At 43.0% G+C, this 18,810-nt stretch overlaps 1 protein-coding gene and 1 long non-coding RNA gene across 3 annotated transcripts in view; one reads left to right on the forward strand and one right to left on the reverse strand.

The window, feature by feature from the left end:
* On the forward strand, window positions 1-15,018 carry CNDP2 (carnosine dipeptidase 2). Of its 2 annotated transcripts, none has more exons than XM_087757776.1 (12): window positions 1-34; window positions 2,659-2,748; window positions 3,726-3,869; window positions 5,992-6,154; window positions 7,732-7,820; window positions 8,734-8,934; window positions 9,451-9,535; window positions 10,100-10,260; window positions 12,234-12,398; window positions 12,931-13,072; window positions 13,716-13,863; window positions 14,305-15,018. In XM_087757776.1, exons 2-12 carry the CDS (start codon window positions 2,689-2,691, stop codon window positions 14,372-14,374), a joined length of 1,428 nt encoding a protein of 475 aa, XP_087613902.1. In that variant the 5' UTR covers window positions 1-34; window positions 2,659-2,688; the 3' UTR covers window positions 14,375-15,018. The 2 variants fall into 2 exon arrangements, with proteins under 2 accessions (XP_087613902.1, XP_087613908.1); XM_087757782.1 differs by lacking the exon at window positions 1-34 and adding an exon at window positions 146-169.
* The window catches only part of LOC148057401 (uncharacterized), a 26,611-nt gene continuing 11,786 nt past the window's right edge, over window positions 3,986-18,810 (reverse strand). Inside the window, exon 2 of the long non-coding RNA XR_015704777.1 lies at window positions 3,986-4,182. This is a non-coding gene — a long non-coding RNA (uncharacterized LOC148057401). The remainder of the gene's footprint in view (window positions 4,183-18,810) is intronic.

Below are 18,810 nucleotides of genomic sequence, written 5' to 3' on the forward strand. Positions count from 1 at the left end.
TCCTGCCTGCGAGAGGGAGCGGGGACGGCCAGTGGTGCGTGAGTGGCGGCGCCGCTGCCGGCGGGCCGGGTCGGGCCGGGCCCTCTTCGCGTTGTGGTGCCGTAGGGCGGCGGCCGCCTCCGCGCCGCGGCCGCCTCCGCGCCGCGGCCTTGCGGGATGGCGTCGGCAGGTGCGCGGCGGCCGCGCCGGGCTGGGCCTTTCCCGGTGTCCCACGGTAGAAGCGCCTGCCCAGCCTCGTCTCTCGGCCCGGCCGGCTCTCCCGGGGCGCGGCAGCGCCGTGGCCGCTCCTCTGAGGGAAGCTGCCGCTGCCCTCCCCGTCCCCTTCCCCGCGCTGGTTCTCTCCCCGTGAGCCTCCCCCCGTCCTTAGGAAGCATGCGAGGTGCCTGGCCCCCGCCCTGAGGCTGCCCTCGCTGCGGTCACAGAGCTGGGGGCTACGGTGGGCTTCCCCTTTTGCTGCGAAACCTTGTGAAGTCCCAGCTGTGACCTTTAGGTCAACCTCAGCCCAAAGAGCGGGGCCTGTAATGTGGATGTGGGGCCGTATGCTGCTGCTTTGGGTGGCTTGCAGAGGGCGGCGAGCCGTCTGTGGTGGCTACAGACCCCTCCTGGCCCGATTACGTGCTCTCGCCTGGGGTGCTCGTCTTGCCTGTGGGTAAGGGGGGCAAAGCTGTCCTGGTGCACTGGCAGTGCCTTGGGTTGCCTTATTTCGTAACGCAACTGTTACAGTGCTGTGAAAAGTTAGAAGTGCGGAGCCTCTTTCACGCAGGTAGGAAGGATTCGGTTCTCCAGCCTGCAGGGCCTACAGGGAATCCTCCCCCTGATTTTTAAGAGGGTGGGGGAAGTCGTATCGAGGCCTCGTGCTGTGCAGTAAGCTACATTTGCTTTTCCAAGTTTGAAGCTTTTGGGCAGGGCTGTTTTTGCAGCTGTACAGGGAGACTTGAATGATTCAATGCCCCCCTAGTTTTTAAGAAATTTTGGCTGTTTAAGATGATACTTAAAGTAGTCCCTGACTTAGCAAGTAGTCCGGATCTTGTTTGTGTTGGACAGAATATCAGCCTCCGTGTAATATGTTGTGTTTTGTGTTTGTGCTGTGAAGCTAAAGCCCTGATGTTGCTATAGGAATTGGTTGAGGGAAGGGGAGTGTCAGATGCATAGGGCTGATGCCTGTGTGCTGGTTTCTCTGAAAAGCTCTGGATGAATCATGCCTGAGCTCTAACTGCATGTGAGTATGGTGGCTTCGTTAGGGATACCAGGCTTCAGTGAGAAGCATTGCTTTGATGTGGTTATGTCTATATAGTCCCTTTGAAGGTGTTCAGTTTTCACTGTTCATGACTATTGAAGAGAATGCTTGAGCTGTCTGATGGTTTGGGGTTGTTCTAATTGATGTTTAAAACTCATTATCCAAATTTAAACTTGATGGATGCTCTAAATTAAATAGAAGCCATTTCCAGTGAGTGAAAGGATTTCTGTATGTCATACATCAGTGATCTGTGTAAGTACAACCCTGCTTGAAAGAAAATGCATTCTGTAAGTCTTTTGTAGATTTGGGATGGTAGGGTGTGCTTATATTGCAGTATGTTGTGTGGGACAACCTGCAGCTTGAAAGTGTTCATTTCGGCTGTGTAGAGTAGTCAGCTGCTCCAGAAATACTAGAGACAAACAGTCAAATGTTTTAACAACTATCGTACTTGTCTTGTGACTCCATGCAGAAGTGGAAGAAAGGCTTAAAGGATCTGGCATAAAGCTGACTGAACAAAATACTGAATCACAGCAGCTGGTGCTGCTGAACATGCTTGTTCAGTGTAGTACAGGCATTGGTGTTATTCCCATGGTCCAGGTGCTTGGATTTCAGAGGTGTGTTTGTAAAGCTTATTATGTGCCTGGCTTAGAGGAGGTGCTGTACCTTTAAACTTAGTTCTCAAATTAGAACTAAGCTTGTTGGTTTTGTTGGTTGAGTGGACAGTATGTCTTTTAAATATGGATTTTGGACTGGTGAGGAAGACAGAAAGCTGAGGAGGGGAGAGGTCTTGGATTGTCTCACATGAGCTTCAGTTGAAACTAAAACAAAACAAGGAAGTGGTAGCACAAACTAGTCACTGACCATTTGCTCATGGCCTGCTGGGGCTGGTTTCTGTTCCTGTGGCTTCACTCTGGGCTTCTTTGGGAAGGCTGAGTGGCAGGTTAGGACTTTAAAGCTGAAGAAAACACAGTTCTTAAGCTGCCTGCTTTAAACCTCATTTATAGAGCACAAGTAAGTGTTGGACCTAGCTACTAGCATTCAAGCCTATGGCACACTATTAGTTGAACTCTTATAATAAAATGCAACTTCAAAGAGTAGATTTCTCTTGAGTAACTTTTTGCCTGTAATTCTACAGTGAAGTGAAGTACATGACTTGATTGAAGTGTTTCTATAGACAAGCTTGCTCAGTTTAACTTCCAAAGTTTTGGGAGGAGAGGCAGAAACAGTGGTGTTGAGATTAAATATACTTTTGTTTAGCCACTTCACAGTGTGATATTGTGAGAGGGAGTGGCCTCAAGGTTTATATTCCCACAGCTTGGTGTGTGGCATTAGCAGCTGAAAGGTGAAGGTCTTCAGTGGCTGCTTGATTACTGACTGTTGCTTCTGAAACCTGTCAAGGCTAAATTATTTTTCTGTCACAGAATCTTCAGCAACACCATTCTGGTCAGAAAATGTCTGCTCTTGAAACACTCTTTAAATACATTGATCAACACCAGGATGTCTATATTGAGGTAAGTTTTCTTTGAGTTTTGTGCTGCAGCAGAGATAGCTATGGGATATTAAAAGTTGATAGGTGGTGAGCTTCAAGCTTGTTGTTACACCTATATGATATGCCCAATAATAGAGTAGTGCCAAGTAACTGGGGAGACGGAGGAGCAGGTGGCAGGAGGTGTGACTGGTTTGAGTCAAGCCAGGAAACCTTGTTTCTTAAGTTTAGGCATAGTTCTGTTCAAAGACATGAATCTCCATGGTAGATTTATTAAGAAATGCTCTATTACTGTATAGTGCAAGCAGTGACTCATTTAGAGGTAGAAGTTTGACACTAGCTCCTGAATGCCAAACTAGGTTTATGCTGTCTCTCCTCTCTTGAGATGGAAGAGGAAAGATGTAAACAAGGCTGGAATAAAGCTTTCTCATATGAAACTGTTCATGTTGGGGATGGAGGAAGAGGTTATCTTCTATACTTTGGTGTTTAACCTGCTATTTCATTGCACTTTGTGTTGTAGTCCCTTTCACCTGTGAAGGAATCAGTGGTATAGCACTGTAAACTCCCAGGCGAGAACTGTGCCAAGTGTTCAACTTGACTTCTGACAGTTGCTCTCACTGATCTCACATGGCGGGGTGGGGAAGCTAAGGCAGCCTTTCTGAGAAGCCTGAAGGATGTTAGCTGGCTCTGGATTCTTAAAGAATGGCAACCAGAAAGGCACAATATGGACAAGCTGTCATACTCTTAAGCCTACCTTCTATATCTGCAGACTTGGGGTTACACTGCAGGGGCAGGTGTAGGAAAGTGAGGTTTTGGAGAGCTTTTCAGTGTAATATCAATGGCTAGAGTACTCCTTTGCGCAGAGGACAGAGCTGATTTTGCCTTGAGTTTAAGCTTGACTAAAATAGTATTAGTTGAATTGCAAGGTGTTGTATTTGTATAGTGCCTCCCACCCCGTAATTCATGTGTCATGAAAGCTTTAACTTTTCCATCTTTCTGTAGCGGCTAGCTGAATGGGTGGCAATCCAGAGTGTGTCAGCATGGCCTGAGAAGAGGGCTGAAATCAGGCGCATGATGGAGGTTGCTGCAGAGAATATCAAGCGACTGGGAGGCACAACCCAACTTATGGACATTGGGAAACAAAAGGTATGTGAGGTTCTCCATGTCAGCTTAGCAGAAAAAGTCTCTTTAGAAGACAAGGTGTTTTGCACCAGGCTGGCTTCTTATGATCCCAGTAAGAAAGGCACTTAAACTCCATAAACTGTCATTTAAAATGGTGTTTATTAGAGTTACCACTGTAAAGAAAGAGGATAGCACAGATAATCTTCTGTCCCTTCAGATGCTGGGAACCCCAAGCTCTGTAGCATCTAGCAGGCATCCAATCAGTGTGCAGCATGCTTTGCAGATTCCATTCATGGAAATGTTATCCCATTTTATTTACTCAAGCTGTTAGATTCCACTGCCAAACAAAAGGGATATTCACATGAGAATTTCTTGCTGCACTTTTAAAGACAAGGACATGCGGGTGGTATAATTGCCAGCACCAAGTGGGAACTGCCTGCAAGCTACAGTCAACTGGCTAAATTTATCCTGCAGCCCAAGGATATGCACAGCACAGTACAGACTGTAAAGATACTGACTGAAGTTTCAGTAAGTCTTTCAAAAGACTTCTAGGCTCTTCCAGAGGTGTTAACACTTGTCACAAGATTGCACTGCTCCCTTACCAGATACAGAAAGATCCTTAATAGGATGAGTCCCCTCCTTATATTTAGCTATCTGGACTGCTTTTCTTTACCTGAGAAATGTATGTGCTTATGAGAAGGATAATATCATCCTAGGGAACCATCTACTTGATATGCTTCTCCTTTGAAGTGCCTAGTCACTAGATGTCACAGAATAAGACCTGTACCAAAACTGTTAGACTAGCATTTGGATAGTGGCATTCAAAATCCTGTTGTGATGAAGTGTTTGCTGGTTCTAGAAGATCATTGTAACCGGTGCTAATGACTGCTGGGTAAAATCTATGTGTATCAGGACCCTCTGAGCAGTTCTTACTTTTGGCAACTGGAATACACTTGCTTGTAGCACTGCAGGTCCCAGCAGGGAAGCAGCTGACTTCATGTGCCCTCTTGGGAGGGAATCTGTAGGATAATTCTAGCTCTGCTACTACCTACAGCCTAAAATCCCCTCAAAAGTATTTCAATTAATTCAGAGACAAACTTGTTCCTTTCATCAATGTAACTTTTTGGGGGCAAGAACTGATTTTATGGAGTTTATTACAAGTAACACTTCTATTTAGAAAACTCTCACAGCTGGGTTAAAGTTAACTTTAGTATTTACTTTTATATTAAGTATAGACAAAACTAGTCAGTGTATTATGTACATTGTCTTTCATTGATATAGCAGCAATGTAAAGCAACTTGTTTGATCTGAGTTTACTGCTGCACAGCAGTTTGTACTGTGTACTGTTTACTGTAAGTGTAAATTCTTGCAGTAATGCTTTAATCACTTACAGCTGCAGCTGGCCAAGGACTGTGTAACCTGTTAATAAAAAATCAGAGCTTGGACCCCATATGAGCAAACAGTCACAGCTTATCTTGATCTGCTGAACAGCGTCTAGGAGTATGTGTAAGCTCACCAGAAGGGAAATACATGCTGACTGAGAATAGCATGTAATAATTGCTTATGTGGTATTCCAAAAGACTAAGCCAAGTCCAACTCTTGAACTAAGTTCACCAGCACTACCCTGCCCTTTGCTTAGCAGCATAGGCTGGCATAGAGAAATACAGCTTTTACACTGACCTTATTTGGGTGTAGGCACGTGTTATACTCAGTGATATCACTGTCAGGAAATTTTTGTCTAGAGAGCTATACTGTGGACAGGATGAAAGTGCAGTGACAAGCAATGCAGAATGCAATATTGAATGGAGTTTATCACTTGTGCTTAGGTCAGCATTAGATAGGGCAGTTTGGCAGGCAGACAGCTTGCTCTGCTAAAATCTGATGTAGGATTGTTAGTTTAAAGCTAACAGTTCTGAGTGGCTTGGAACATTTTGACTATTACTGGGACTTGTCAGGAAACTTCTGGCATGGTGCTTTCATGCCTTCATTGGCACACTGCTTCTGGCAATCAGTTTAAGTAGCTTAGTTTTAGCTGTCTGTGCCCCTATCTCAAACTCTGTAATGTTAAAGCAATTCATTCATCTGATAAAAATGTGCCATGCTGACATTTCACATTTGCATAAAACTTCTTGCCTCCTGTTTCTAGCTGCCTGATGGATCAGAGATCCCTCTACCACCAATTGTTCTGGGAACACTTGGCTCAGATCCACACAAAAAGACAGTGTGTGTATATGGTCACCTGGATGTTCAGCCAGCGGCACTAGAGGATGGCTGGGATAGCGAGCCCTTCACACTGGTAGAAAGAGACGGTGAGAGCGGTGGCCTTCACAAACTGATGAGTGCTTCTGTAACAAGCGTGGTATTTCTTAATTGCTCTAAAGTTGTACCCTTGATTGAAAGGGGGAAGGAGAGTAAGAACAGACATGGGTGTTTATTTAATATGGTTGAGATAAAAGATGCAGGAGGGGAGATGTTAAACAAGTAAAGCTGCAAAATCTCAGCTGCCTTTTCTGATAGTCTAGACTGTACTTCCACGTTATCTTCCTGGTAGCTACAGCAAACTCTTATCTGCTGCCTTCCATGGTAACAATTTGTTGCCAAAAGCTTTCTAGAACTAGTTTCTTGTGCTGTTTGCAACTTGCTGCCTGTAAGGTTGTGTCAGATTGCAGGGGTTTTGAACCACTACAGGGGACAAACACTCAACACAGCTTCTTTATGCCTGGAGACAGGAGCGGTAAAGCAGCCTTGCTGGGTTGCCTTGTGTTTGCATACTGTGCTACCTCGAGTGCTGCAGAAGCTGTGTTTTACAGAGCTAGGGCCCAGACAAGTGTCCCTCTCCCATAAATGGGGATGAAGAAATCGTGCAGTAACTCCTGTTGAAACAACACATTGCCAGTAGCCAAGAGGAGACTAAAACTTTCTTTTCTATTTAAAGCTGGTGCTACAAACAGCCTCTTCCTTGTTTCATTTGTTCAGTGCATGTCAAAGGTCATATGAATAGAAGGACATTAACCATTCTTGTTGTGTAAGCGTTAATCATTGCCAAGAAAAGAAGTAGCTGCGGTGTAACTAGTATTTCTACCTGGGCACTTGTCATAGGCAGCGGACTCCAAGATAGTTGGATTATCTCATCCAATAGCAAGAGCTAGGCTTGCCTCAGGCTGTAGCTTATGTCTGTGCAGCCTGGCAGTGTAGGAGGCACATTTTACTAGTGTCTCCTTACCTTGCAGGCTGTCTGGCCTGTTCTGTCACTGTGGTTGCCCCTAGTGCTTAGGGGTTGTAGCCACAGCTCTTGAGTTGCAGCAGTATCTGCCTCTACTGTGATCCCATGTGCTACATTTCCTGGGACTTCCCTGTAGCCTGTAAAACCTGTCTTTGACTAAAGCCCTTTCTGGGGAGATTCACATTTATCTGGAGAATCCAGAGAAGTGATAGGTCACTAGCTACTGAAGTTTTACTCTTCAAACAAAGAATTATTGAATTGAAGCTAATACTGGATAGGTTTTTGTTAAAAGGAGGTAGCTTGTTTCTATACCCTTACTGCTGTGCTTGTAGAAAATGATACTATTGTGAAGGATATGGGAGCAACTTAGCCCAAGGCAGTTATGTCTTTTCCAGGCTTATGGTCAACTCCTGTCCAGGGAGCAGCTGGGGGAAGAGGTGGGGTGGCTTGAAGTGGGAGAACTATTGCAGTTCTGTACTTATCCCACCTGCATGGGTGTATGAAGTGGGATGTAAAACTGCTGCTTCAGAAGAATCAGAAATGAAAGTTAATATAAGCAGGGCTGAAAAGGTTATCCAAAAGGATGTTTTCTCCTGCAGGCAAGAGATGACTGAAGTTTCATCCTTTTCTCCACAGTAGTTAATTTGTGTCTTGTTTCTACAGGAAAGCTGTATGGGCGAGGATCAACAGATGACAAAGGTCCAGTGCTTGCCTGGCTGAATGCCTTGGAGGCTTATCAACAAACTAACCAGGTATGTGCCCAAAATGTATCCTGCTTTTTTACATACAGCTGAGTCTAGCAATAAATGTTATCCAAGCCACAAACCCTTGTGAGGCAAGCCTGCTTATTCAGCTGTTTGGAGGAATGATGCAATAGTCCTGTAAACTTCCTGATGTCCAGTAGGGTTGAGTTGACTTGCTGACAAGTTAGTCTTGTAGATGCTTGGATTGCACTTTAAACATTTTTGCTTTAACAAAATGTGTAGGAAGGAAAATACATGTGCAAGCATCTGGAGCAGGGGGAATAATCAAATGTGATCACTTTCATGTAAGGATGTCAAATTAGCTTGGCCTTTAGCAAAGCTTAATGTCTCATTGCCACTGAGCTCTAAGGGATTAATTTAGTAACACTAAACTGGGAGCTTTGCTGTTTCTGTTCAAGAAAAAGTGCAATCAAATAGCCGAGGATGTCTGCTTTATCTTGCAAGTCAAGTTGCTATTACTTGTTAGAAGAATTAGCAGTTCTCAAGTGCTGTCTAGGCATAGAGTATGGTAGACTGGATAGACAGGGTAGCTCTGACTCTCCTACAGTGGCATGCACTTTCTGTGGTTAATATTAGTTTTCCTAGCCCTGTGACTTACCTTTGGCAACAGACCTCTGCTGCCTTCCCACAGTTAAGAGGATTGGGAACAAGTTGTTCTAGAGCTTACTTAAAACTTTGAGAAGTTTGAATTCCATCAAATGAAAGGTGGTATAAGTGCCCTCAATGTAAGCACAGTCCAAACTTTGTAATACTTTGTGTATAATTAACAAATCCACTGTCATGGAACTAACTTACTCATGTCCATTTTTCTGCTTTGTATATAACAGATGAAAATTACTGATTGCTGAAGGAGTCCAATGTTTTCACATACTTAATCTATCCTTGTTTTTCATTTTCAAAGGAGTTTCCAGTAAATGTTAAGTTCTGCTTAGAGGGTATGGAAGAATCGGGATCTGAAGGCCTTGATGAACTGATTTTTGCTCAGCGAGATACTTTCTTCAAAGATGTGGATTATGTTTGCATTTCTGACAACTACTGGCTAGGCAAGAATAAGCCTTGTATCACCTATGGCTTGAGGGGTGTCTGCTACTACTTCATAGAGGTAAGTGCTGAAATACACTGCAAAACCGGTATTATTGGGCTGATGTTTCTACTGGAGAAGAGTGGTAGCCCTAACTTTTTCATGCCAATAGCTTTTCTTCAGAAAAAGTGAAACTTACTACTTAAGTAGAACTGCTTCTACTAATTGTCTAAATACCTTCCTTTTACTATCCTATATGATACTTGGGTGGGAGGGATAGCTTTCAAATGTATGAAGCCAGCACCTTCACTGGAGAATTCCCATGGCATAAATATCTTCATCCAGATATTTCCTTGAGTGCAGAAAGGATGTCACCACTGAAGTCTCCAGGGTTGGGACAGTCAGTACTAAGGGCTTTTACTTGACAGAGCAATAGAAAACATCTGCTTTAATGTACTGCAACTGAGTGGTCTGGTTTCAAAAACAGATGTGTTATCAAAATACATGCAGCAAAAAGCTGGGGTAAAAGTCTGTTCTGTGCATTTGACAGTATCTTCATGCTAAAATTAACCTGAATCTTAATTCACTTCAAACCAGGTGGAATGTAGTGACAAAGACCTTCACTCTGGAGTTTATGGTGGTTCAGTACATGAGGCCATGACAGATCTTATTACTCTGATGGGTAAGAAAAAGCAGGTTTCACTGAATGCATCTAAAATGGGAGTAAGATCCATTAAAGCATGAGTTTGTTTCCAGTGAGGGGGGTTCTTAAGGGCTGCTTACACTAGCAAAGCAATGACCGATGAAATGGTGCTTGCCAGGTATGCATAAAACAGGCTGATGCCTTAGGTATAGAAATGAGGAAGGTCTTGCCAAGTTGTCTGTCTACGTTAGCTTCCCCTAAAATCTTGCTGCAAACTTGTACATTAATTAAATCAGCACTTTTCTGCAAAATCTTCTACAGATGCCATATTGGACTTGTTGGGAATTGACCCTTCAAACAGCCAGCCAAATAGGTAGGAGTAGAATTAAATGCAGTTGCAAGGAAGCACACATTTTTGGATAGCTGCAAATTCTCTAAGTGCCTTCCATGCTTAGTGGTACAGGCTCTGGAAAGTAGAGGTCAGTTTTATTACATTTACAGAGTTTTCAGAAGGCAAAGACTTCTGTTTCCCATGGAAAGTGTTCCCAGCAATGACATCTTGTTTCTTCTGGTTGAATCCTGATATTAGGTGCTTGTTTACAGGTTCTCTTATAGACAAGAAAGGGAGAATCCTCATCCCAGGTGTTAATGAAGCAGTGGCACCTGTTACTGATGAGGAGCTGGCACTATATGAGAAGATTGATTTTGACCTGGAAGAATATGCAAAAGATATAGGAGCAACAAAACTATTGCATGATACAAAGGTATACTGTACTCCTTCCTCTCTGTCCTGGTTAGCTGTGTTAGTTCAAGCTATATTAGTAGAAGACAGAAGCAAGCTTCTGTGGATACTTGTGTAGTTACCAAGTAATTTAGTAGGCAGAGAATTCATCTGATGTCTTTAAAATGGTGAGATTGCTTTGAAGATTATTTCACCTACTGTATAGTTGACTGCATACTTAACACTAGCAGTTCCTCTGCAAAGTGTTAGGTGCTTGGAAACTTAGTCTAGGTTATCCCATGTTTAAGGCAAACAGTCTAAACAACTTTAAATTTGCTCCTTAGTCTATGTATAAGTAGCATTTCAAACTTGTATGGAACTTTCTTTATCTAGTGCTGTTCTCTTAATGCTAGATAAGAACTGCTAGCACTTTTCCAGAGGTCAGATACCACATCTACACAACATCTGATTTCCTACATCTGTGAGAAGTTTAGCGGGTTATTAGAAATAAAGTAGTTGCTCATAGAGATGACTTCTCATAAGGTGAGAAAACAGCTTGAGATCTAGCTGTGATGAACTTAAGGTTGACATACTGAACATCTTCCTAGACCTGACAAGCAAGGTCTTGGAAGACCTTGTAGCCATGAACTAGGCAGCTGCCCAAGTCTTTGAACAGGCTCAAATTGAATAAACTCATGTCTGAAATTCTCAAATCTTCATCCTGGGAGCTCTCCAAATGAATGCTTTTTACAGCATTGACCCTTGCAAGGTATAGGTATTACTTACTAATTTTAAAGGATTAAACCCTAGATGTAAATATATCTATCATAAAAAGCAGAAATAAGTGTTGTAAAACACAAGTTTACATGTTCAGGTCTGTCTTCTGTCCTAGTACTGTCAGGAGGAGACTTCAGACTCAACTCAAATAGGTATAAGTAACAATTTTATATCCTCAACCTTGTCTTTACATGCTCAGGTTTATATCAACTAAGAGCACACAGACTTCCTTGTTTAGCCTTGTCCTATAAAGTAATGGATGAAATACAGCTTGTATATAAGAAGCTGGCAAGATGCTATTCATATATGATACTGAACTAAAGCTGTTCAGTTTTAGCTAGACTGAAATCCTAGCTTAACTTACCAAGGGAGTTCGAACTAAGCTGCATGCAAGAAGGGTCTTAGGACTAAGGGGAGATATGGGAGAGAAGGCTGTAATCTCCAGGTGAGAAACAATGTACTTGCAAGATTTGAACAGTGGCAGTTAATCTTCTCTCAAAGAGAATTTAGAGGCAGATTGTACCTGGAACAAAACAAACTGTTAACATTAAAGCCCACAAAATTTAAGTCTCCTGAATCTCTGCAGTGAAGTTCAGGTTTGAAATACTAGCTATACAGGACACAAATACATTGAATTTGCAGTATGCAGTGTGCAGTATGCCCTGAACAGCTGTGTCCAAGGCAACAAGGAGGAAATACAGAAGTATATCTGAAAAAGGCAGTAGTGCTTGCTTTAACCTGGAGTTCAGGCAGTTTAATACAACCAATGATATAAATAGGAGCACGATGTTTGCCTGTCTGCACAGTGGTGAGGCTTTTAGAAAACTTGTGATCTTCAAAAGCATGTGACTCAGTGATGAAGGCACCTACCTGACTTGAGGCTGTGGGGACTAGAGCTTCCAAAACACTCCCTACACACTGTGCCTGAGCACGTTATGGTATTTGTGTCCTTGTCAGAAGCAGACTGGTCATGTCCTGTAAGTTCCATGGAACTAGGAGAAAGCCAAACTAGAGCTACTGAATCTCTTCAGGTGCTGAAAACCCAGCCATTGTATCAAAATGTGTGCCTAATGGGAGTAACAGCTTCTGTTTATAACTGAGTGGTCTTGAATGAGCTGCATTTGTCCATGGGAGAAAGTACTGTTTCTTGCAAAGTCTTTATTAGATAGAAGAAATTAATACTTTGGGAAACTTTCTCAAACTTCTTGTAACCTTGCATCTTTCCCTTTGCTTCTGCAGAGAGATATCCTTATGCATAGGTGGAGATACCCTTCCTTGTCTCTCCATGGAATTGAAGGAGCCTTCTCAGCCTCTGGAGCCAAGACTGTGATTCCTAGGAAAGTGATTGGCAAGTTCTCAATCAGACTTGTGCCAGACATGACTCCTGAAGAAGTCACAAAGCATGTATGTTGAGATGGATTGATGGTCTCAAAACAACTAGTGTCTCTAAACTTCTTCTGTTCTCTGCGCCTGGGAGAAGAGTATTTCTGGTTCCTAAAGAGGTTCCAGTTGCTTACTTTGCTGCTATCTTCCCTGTTCTGCACCTCAACTCAGACAATTGAGGGAATCACTGTGTGGTCCCATGCTGGACCATTGTGGCCTGGCTATTCAGTTTCTCTCAAACTCCGAGAAAGGGCTCTGGAGTAAATGCTAATTTAATTGTAGGGCAGTTGTATTGCCAGAAGTGTATATTCAAAAGCATAAGAGTTGGACATGTTGGCTAACTGTTCTACAATATACCGTTAACTTGCCTAAAGGAGATATTCTGACTCCAGAGCAGAGATACATAGGAATAATATGAAATAATAGTAATAGGAAAAGTATTGCTGCGCAGTAGTAGTGACCTGCAAGTCCCTAAGATGCTTTTAGTATACAGTTTTTACCAGTGTTCATACAAATGCTACCAGTAGATAAGATTGAACAATCTTTCTTATAGGTTGAAGACTACGTGAGCAAAAAGTTTGCAGAGCTGCAGAGCCCCAACAAATTCAGAGTATACTTAGGCCATGGTGGAAAACCCTGGGTGTCAGACTTCAACCATCCCCACTACATGGCTGGTAGGAGGGCCATGAACACAGGTCAGTGGATTTTCCATTTGGCATTGGGGGGACTAAAAAGCTCTTGTTCCGGCACCTCAAGAAATACTGAGGAGGTCATGTTTGCAGAGTTCTACACTTACGTGATAAGTTTGGCTCACTTAGTAAGGAAGCATGTAATGTGCAATCCTTAAACTCAAGTCTGAGATACAGGAAGGAAAGAAACTTGATATCAAGCTTATTCCTACTATACTGGAACAAGTCCATTGGTATGGTGTTGCTTTTGCATAAGGATGAGACTGTCAGTAGTTCAGATCACTTGCTTAGCCAAAGCCCTCAAAGTTCAGTCATCCTAACATCCTTCTTAATCAGTTAAGCTAGGGCAACTAGATTGCATAGGGCAACTAGAGCAAATCTAACTTCTGTGTTGGAGTACAAACAGGCTTTCAGATGAAGTGTTATTTGTCTGACTGAACTCTGAAAGTGGCAGTACTCCAGCACTACATCTGGGGGGCAAATGCCACAATTCTGCAGTCTCTGCAGTCTGGCTGATTAAAACAGAGCAAGGTTTGGCCAGCACATGGTGCAGAAGTGGTTGGTACTTGATTGCTTAAGCAGCAGTAAAGGATCTGTGTGGAAGAAACAAACACAATTCCAAACTGACTAGAGTATCACTTTGTTCTAGTTTTTGGAGTTGAACCAGACCTGACAAGGGAGGGAGGAAGCATTCCTGTTACCCTTACTTTTCAAGAAGCAACAGGCAAGAATGTCATGCTGCTTCCTGTTGGAGCTGCAGATGATGGTGCCCACTCTCAAAATGAGAAACTAAATAGGTAAGAATATTTATCCCTGTGCCAGGCTGAGTTGTACCGTGGGTCTTGGTATGTATTATGAAAAGGACCAAGAAGAATTGAGCTCTTGCTTTTCTTTAATTCTCTGGAAGGCAAAGTGCCATTTCTCCTTAGCAGAGAGTGACTGGTTGGGCAACTAGTCTGTAGCTGAATCTTGATGTCAGTATTGCTTCTGGTTTTCTACACTTGAAACCAGAAGCAGTTTTTATACTTTGGCCTCCAGGCTTGGCTATCCCCTACCCCAAGGGTGGCATTTCTCTCTTGCCAGGGGAGATGCAGGGGGGTTGGGAGTAGTGCCTCTTGCCTGCAACAGTAATTCCTGTAGTGTCTGTTGTGTGCATAGGACTGATACTGCAAAAAGCACAACTGCTAGAAATACAGCTCAAACTAAGACAATGCTAATGGAAGCTATCTTCTTTCCAGGTACAACTACATCCAGGGGGTGAAGATGCTTGGTGCATACCTCTATGAAGTCTCCCAGCTGAAGGACTAAGTTAGACACCTTACCTTGTGGCTTATGGATCATGAGTCTGAATTTTCTTATAAAATGTCATCAATTACCAAGTCTTACATGGCTCCCCTTTTCCACCAACACTCCACTGCTTTGGTTGGGGAGAGGGAAGCATGCAGTTCCACTTGACAAAGAACATTGTATACCAAAAATATTTCTTTATATGATTACTTCAAATGACACAGACTATTCCTTATCTGGCCAGCAGTCCTGAACTGCATCTTTGTCCCCTCTGTATCACTTCAACGTTGTGGTTTGCTGTATTCATCTGCTTTTCCTGCAAAGCAGGAAGAACAGTTTGCTCTCAACTGTTGAAGCAGCCACATCAGTTGCAGAACTGCCAGCCAAGCTTAAGGTTCTTATTCCTGGATATGTGCTGGAAGTAGTCAAAGTGACAAATTATGGGGCTATACTGGAATGTGTTCAAGCTGTAGTGAGGCATCTGTCTTGCTAACTGAGTGATTTGGAAGAGCAGTTTGTCTCTTACAGTTTATACCTGTCTGCAGGTTTCAGTTTACAGTGAATTAGGTTATAACAAAATTCACTGTGGTAATGACTACTGGCCATCTTTTTGTAAAGCTGCCTTTGTATTCCCTAAAAGGGACAATAAATAATCATGCTCTAGAGTTTGGCTCTTGGTCTCTAAGGATTAAATAATGACTTGGGAGGGAAAGCAACTTCAGACAACTTGGGAGGAACTCTTCTATGGCTATAGGGGCAGATGAGCAACATGGCTACACAGACTGTAATTTCTGGGAATGCAAATCTTTATTCCTTAGGCTCTGGCTCCATAACAGCTTGTTGTTTTGAAGCAGGTGCTGCTAAATCCTGCTCTCCCAAGGGAAAACATGCTCAAAACGTTCCATTTTGGCTCTGTAAGCCAGATCATCCTGCTATAGTGCAACTGATGATATGGCAAGGGAGTGGGTGAAATCTGTAGGCATAAGTGGGGAGAGAAGAGCATCACTCATTGCACCTACTGACTGACATCAACTTCAAGCTGTCTTTTGGAAACATTCAACTCCAACACTTCTGGTATTAGGTTAAAAAAAACCCAAACCCTCTTAAATGTGTGCTAATCTGAACTGGATTTGGCTCAGTGTTTCTGAATTCCCTGACCAGCACTAGCAGGCTAAGCTAGCTAAGTATTTCAAGTGATGCTGCTGTGTTCTGAGAACTGCCTGGGAGCATGGTGCAGTCCTGTAGCCTGGCAAATAAGCGAGCAGCGTGTGATGCTTCCTCCCTTGGGCAGCAGAAGGCAGGAATGTCTTGTCTGTCTGGGTTTCACTGTTGCTTGATCTGGGGATCTTAATAGTGGATGGCTGTTGGGGTACGGAGGAAGGAGTCTTCCGTTCTCACTGTGAAGCTTCTAAATCTCTGCTTTGTTCGTTTTGTTCTGTTTGGTTTGTCATGGAAGTTGATGGCTGGAGATAATTTGGTACCATTGAACTTTGTACTTGCAGCTGGGGTACCCATGTCATACATGTGTGTCAGCACTTGATAGCACCAGGCATCTCTGGGGACACTGGGTAGCGGGCTGGTAGATTCTCACCTCTCAGTGACAGTGAAACTACTTTGATACAACATGCAGTCTGGACACATGGCATGACTGGCATGCCTAAATATTTGAAGGTCATCTGTATGCTGAGATCAATTAGTTATACAGGATAACTAGTCCTAGTTGTCAGCATGTTTACAGCAGCTTTCTCAGTTACTGAATTAACACCTCTGACTTCTCTAAATGGGGTAACACATGAAAAGGCAACCCCCTGGCTGTTGGTGAGTTTATACTGCTTATTTTCTACCTATCAATTTGAAAAGCATCAAAACTTAAAAAATCTAGTTTCTGTACTGAGGTAATACTAATTTCTCACAATGTAAAGAAAAAGCTTATTTGGGCAGGAGAAAAGCTGATAATGTCATGACCTATGCTCAGGAAGTGAGTGTGTCTGTAGTTGGCCTATTTAATTTGTCACTATTTTCTTGAGAATCACTTAATTGTCTCAAGTTCTGCATGGGAGACACTGCATCAGACCCTACGCTTCAGGAATAAGTACAGCACGGCAGAGTTGTGAAGGATGCCCAAAGCAGAAGAAAGTGTGTTAAGGGGTTTGTAGAAGAGGCTGGGAAGCAGATCCTGTTGGATAGACAGCAGAACTATTTTGGCATGGGGCGAGTGCCAGAACCCTATGCAAAGGAGATTAAAATGGGACTTTGGCCTGAGCAAAATGCAGGGGCCTATTTAAGCATGCAGGAGTAAATTGCTAAAGTAATGGGCCCTTGGAGACTTAATGGGGTTTCAGATCTGTTTAGATGTATAATTTTGAAGTCCAAAATCATTGGTATTTGTTACCTTCCTACAGCAGAGCTTGCTTTAGCTGTAACCTCTCTCGTCCCTGCCTCAGGTGACCACAAAAGCAGTAGTACTTGGCCTGCATGAACAAGGCAGGCAAAAAGGACTACTGGTGCCAGCTTATTTCTGTAGCCTGCCTGCTTCAGACCTGACTCCTTGAAGACTTCTAGAAAATAGGTGTCTGTTGCAGAGATCTGGTCTGCTACATCTTGGAATGCTTGTGCATTGTCTGAAGAGTTTGCTTAGCCCCAGTTTGAATAACAGCACTTGTACAATACAGAAGTGTCTGACATGACATAAAGTGTGAGCTAGATGTGAAACCCAAAATGCATCAGTGAAGCACGGAACCTCACAGCACCATCTGCTGGGTGCACAAAGGCTGCTTGGTATTTTCCACACAACTTCATAGCATTGTTTTTTACCTGTTACAGTTTACTGAAAGGCTTGGCCAGCTCCAGTTAATATATGACATGAAAGCTTGTATAATTAATGTCCCTCAGCTGATGCTCATTAAAAGACTCCTAAGTGAACTGACTTAACTTCCAGACCAATCTCTGCTTAGGGGGAAGTACTGCCAGGAGGAGGGCAAGACTGCGGGTGTTTTAGATGGCTTTGGTTAGCCTAGGGAGCTGCTATGTATTTTCACTGTCCTGTACTCCTATGCTATGGTAAGCACTGGAAAAACATTCTGGCTGGTTTTGCAGTTTCTTCCTCATGGTCTTTGCCGTCACCATAGTCTGTCTGGGGTGGAGTTACGCCTGGAACAGCTTTACAAATGTGAACAGCTACAATCTCCAGTTTTCCTCAGTAGAGATGTGCCAGCTCTATTTATAAGCAAGCATAAGCAAGGCTACCAAAAGGAATACGCTTATGAATTTCTCTAATCTGATAAGCATCTGAATCTTGGCTGGGCCTATCAGAGGTACCAACACATGCCTGCTTAGCTTAGACTTATTTACTGCTTAGACTATTGCTTCAAGATGTTCTTTTCTTGTCTACCACTTGCCTCTTAGGGGTAAACCAGGTAGGAGCCCAGCTTACTGCCAGTTGACCCAAATGGGGTCATGTGGCTGTAAATTGGTGAGATATATTTTTGTTTTTTGCAAGCTTCTGTTTAGCTAAGTTTTATGTCAAAGTATGCTAAACTCCTTCAAATACTAAAGTAAAAGTAGTTGGATCACCTTTGTACCTTCTCTGTGCCCCCCAACCCCATGATAACTTTGCTTTTCTTATCCAGATTCCTTTCCAGTCAAACTTGATGCAACTGCTCAACTCTGCTTTATTTGAAAGCTGGAGTTTTATTAAAGATGTTGAGAAGGTTTATACATCCTCACTTTGCTATTTTTCCCCTTGCTTGAGTAATTTAAGTCAGCAGCAGCAGTTTCCTGGAAACTAATTCTGCGGAGCTGGAAGGATTATTTGCAGAAGGAAAAGTGACCTCATAAATAGGCAGCTGGCAAAAAAAAAAAAAGGGGGATATCTTTATGCCACAAATACCAAACACATTCTTCTGTCCTGTTTCCTAATGTGGAATAATAGCTTGATTCCTGACAGGAAAGTGGGAAATCTCAGTCAGTGGCATGCTGCTGTTTGCAAGTCTAGATGGCCTGTACTTCCAGTTCCCCCACTCCAGGAATGGAGGGAAATCTGCAACATGCATGTTACAATCATGTGTCCACAGGGTGGAACTACTGCAAAATTGAGAATACAGGCTTCTGGCTTGTAATACCTTGTTGCTCACTAGATTTCTTGTGTTTTAGCAAAATCCATGACGGTGCATCTTGATATGGAATATGCACTTAAAAGAGCAGCGAGTCACTACAAGCTATTATCCCTAAATGAATAAGCCCTAACTGATTTTTAAAGTGTCGCTTTTCTTTATTTTTGCTGTACTGGGAAACAATAACGTGCACATTAAAAACGTAGCCCTGATTTTTGACTATGAGGCAATCCATTTTAGGCTTATCGAGCACAATGTTTCCTAATTTGAAACTGTTTTTAACTTGCAAAACAGACTTCGGTTTAGCATAATGAGTTTGGATGTACTAACTAAATCAAAACTTAT

The sequence above is a fragment of the Nipponia nippon genome, unplaced genomic scaffold, assembly GCF_047370975.1.
Source record: "Nipponia nippon isolate SJK-2023a ecotype South Korea unplaced genomic scaffold, ASM4737097v1 scaffold_1, whole genome shotgun sequence".
Taxonomy (NCBI): domain Eukaryota; kingdom Metazoa; phylum Chordata; class Aves; order Pelecaniformes; family Threskiornithidae; genus Nipponia; species Nipponia nippon.

Coding starts and splice junctions, on each gene's coding strand:
- CNDP2 (XM_087757776.1), top strand. CDS start 2,689: ATGTCTGCTCTTGAAACACTCTTTAAATACATTGATCAACACCAGGAT. Junction 10,261..12,233: donor AACTATTGCATGATACAAAG/GTATACTGTACT, acceptor TTGCTTCTGCAG/AGAGATATCCTTATGCATAG. Junction 13,073..13,715: donor TAGGAGGGCCATGAACACAG/GTCAGTGGATTT, acceptor ACTTTGTTCTAG/TTTTTGGAGTTGAACCAGAC.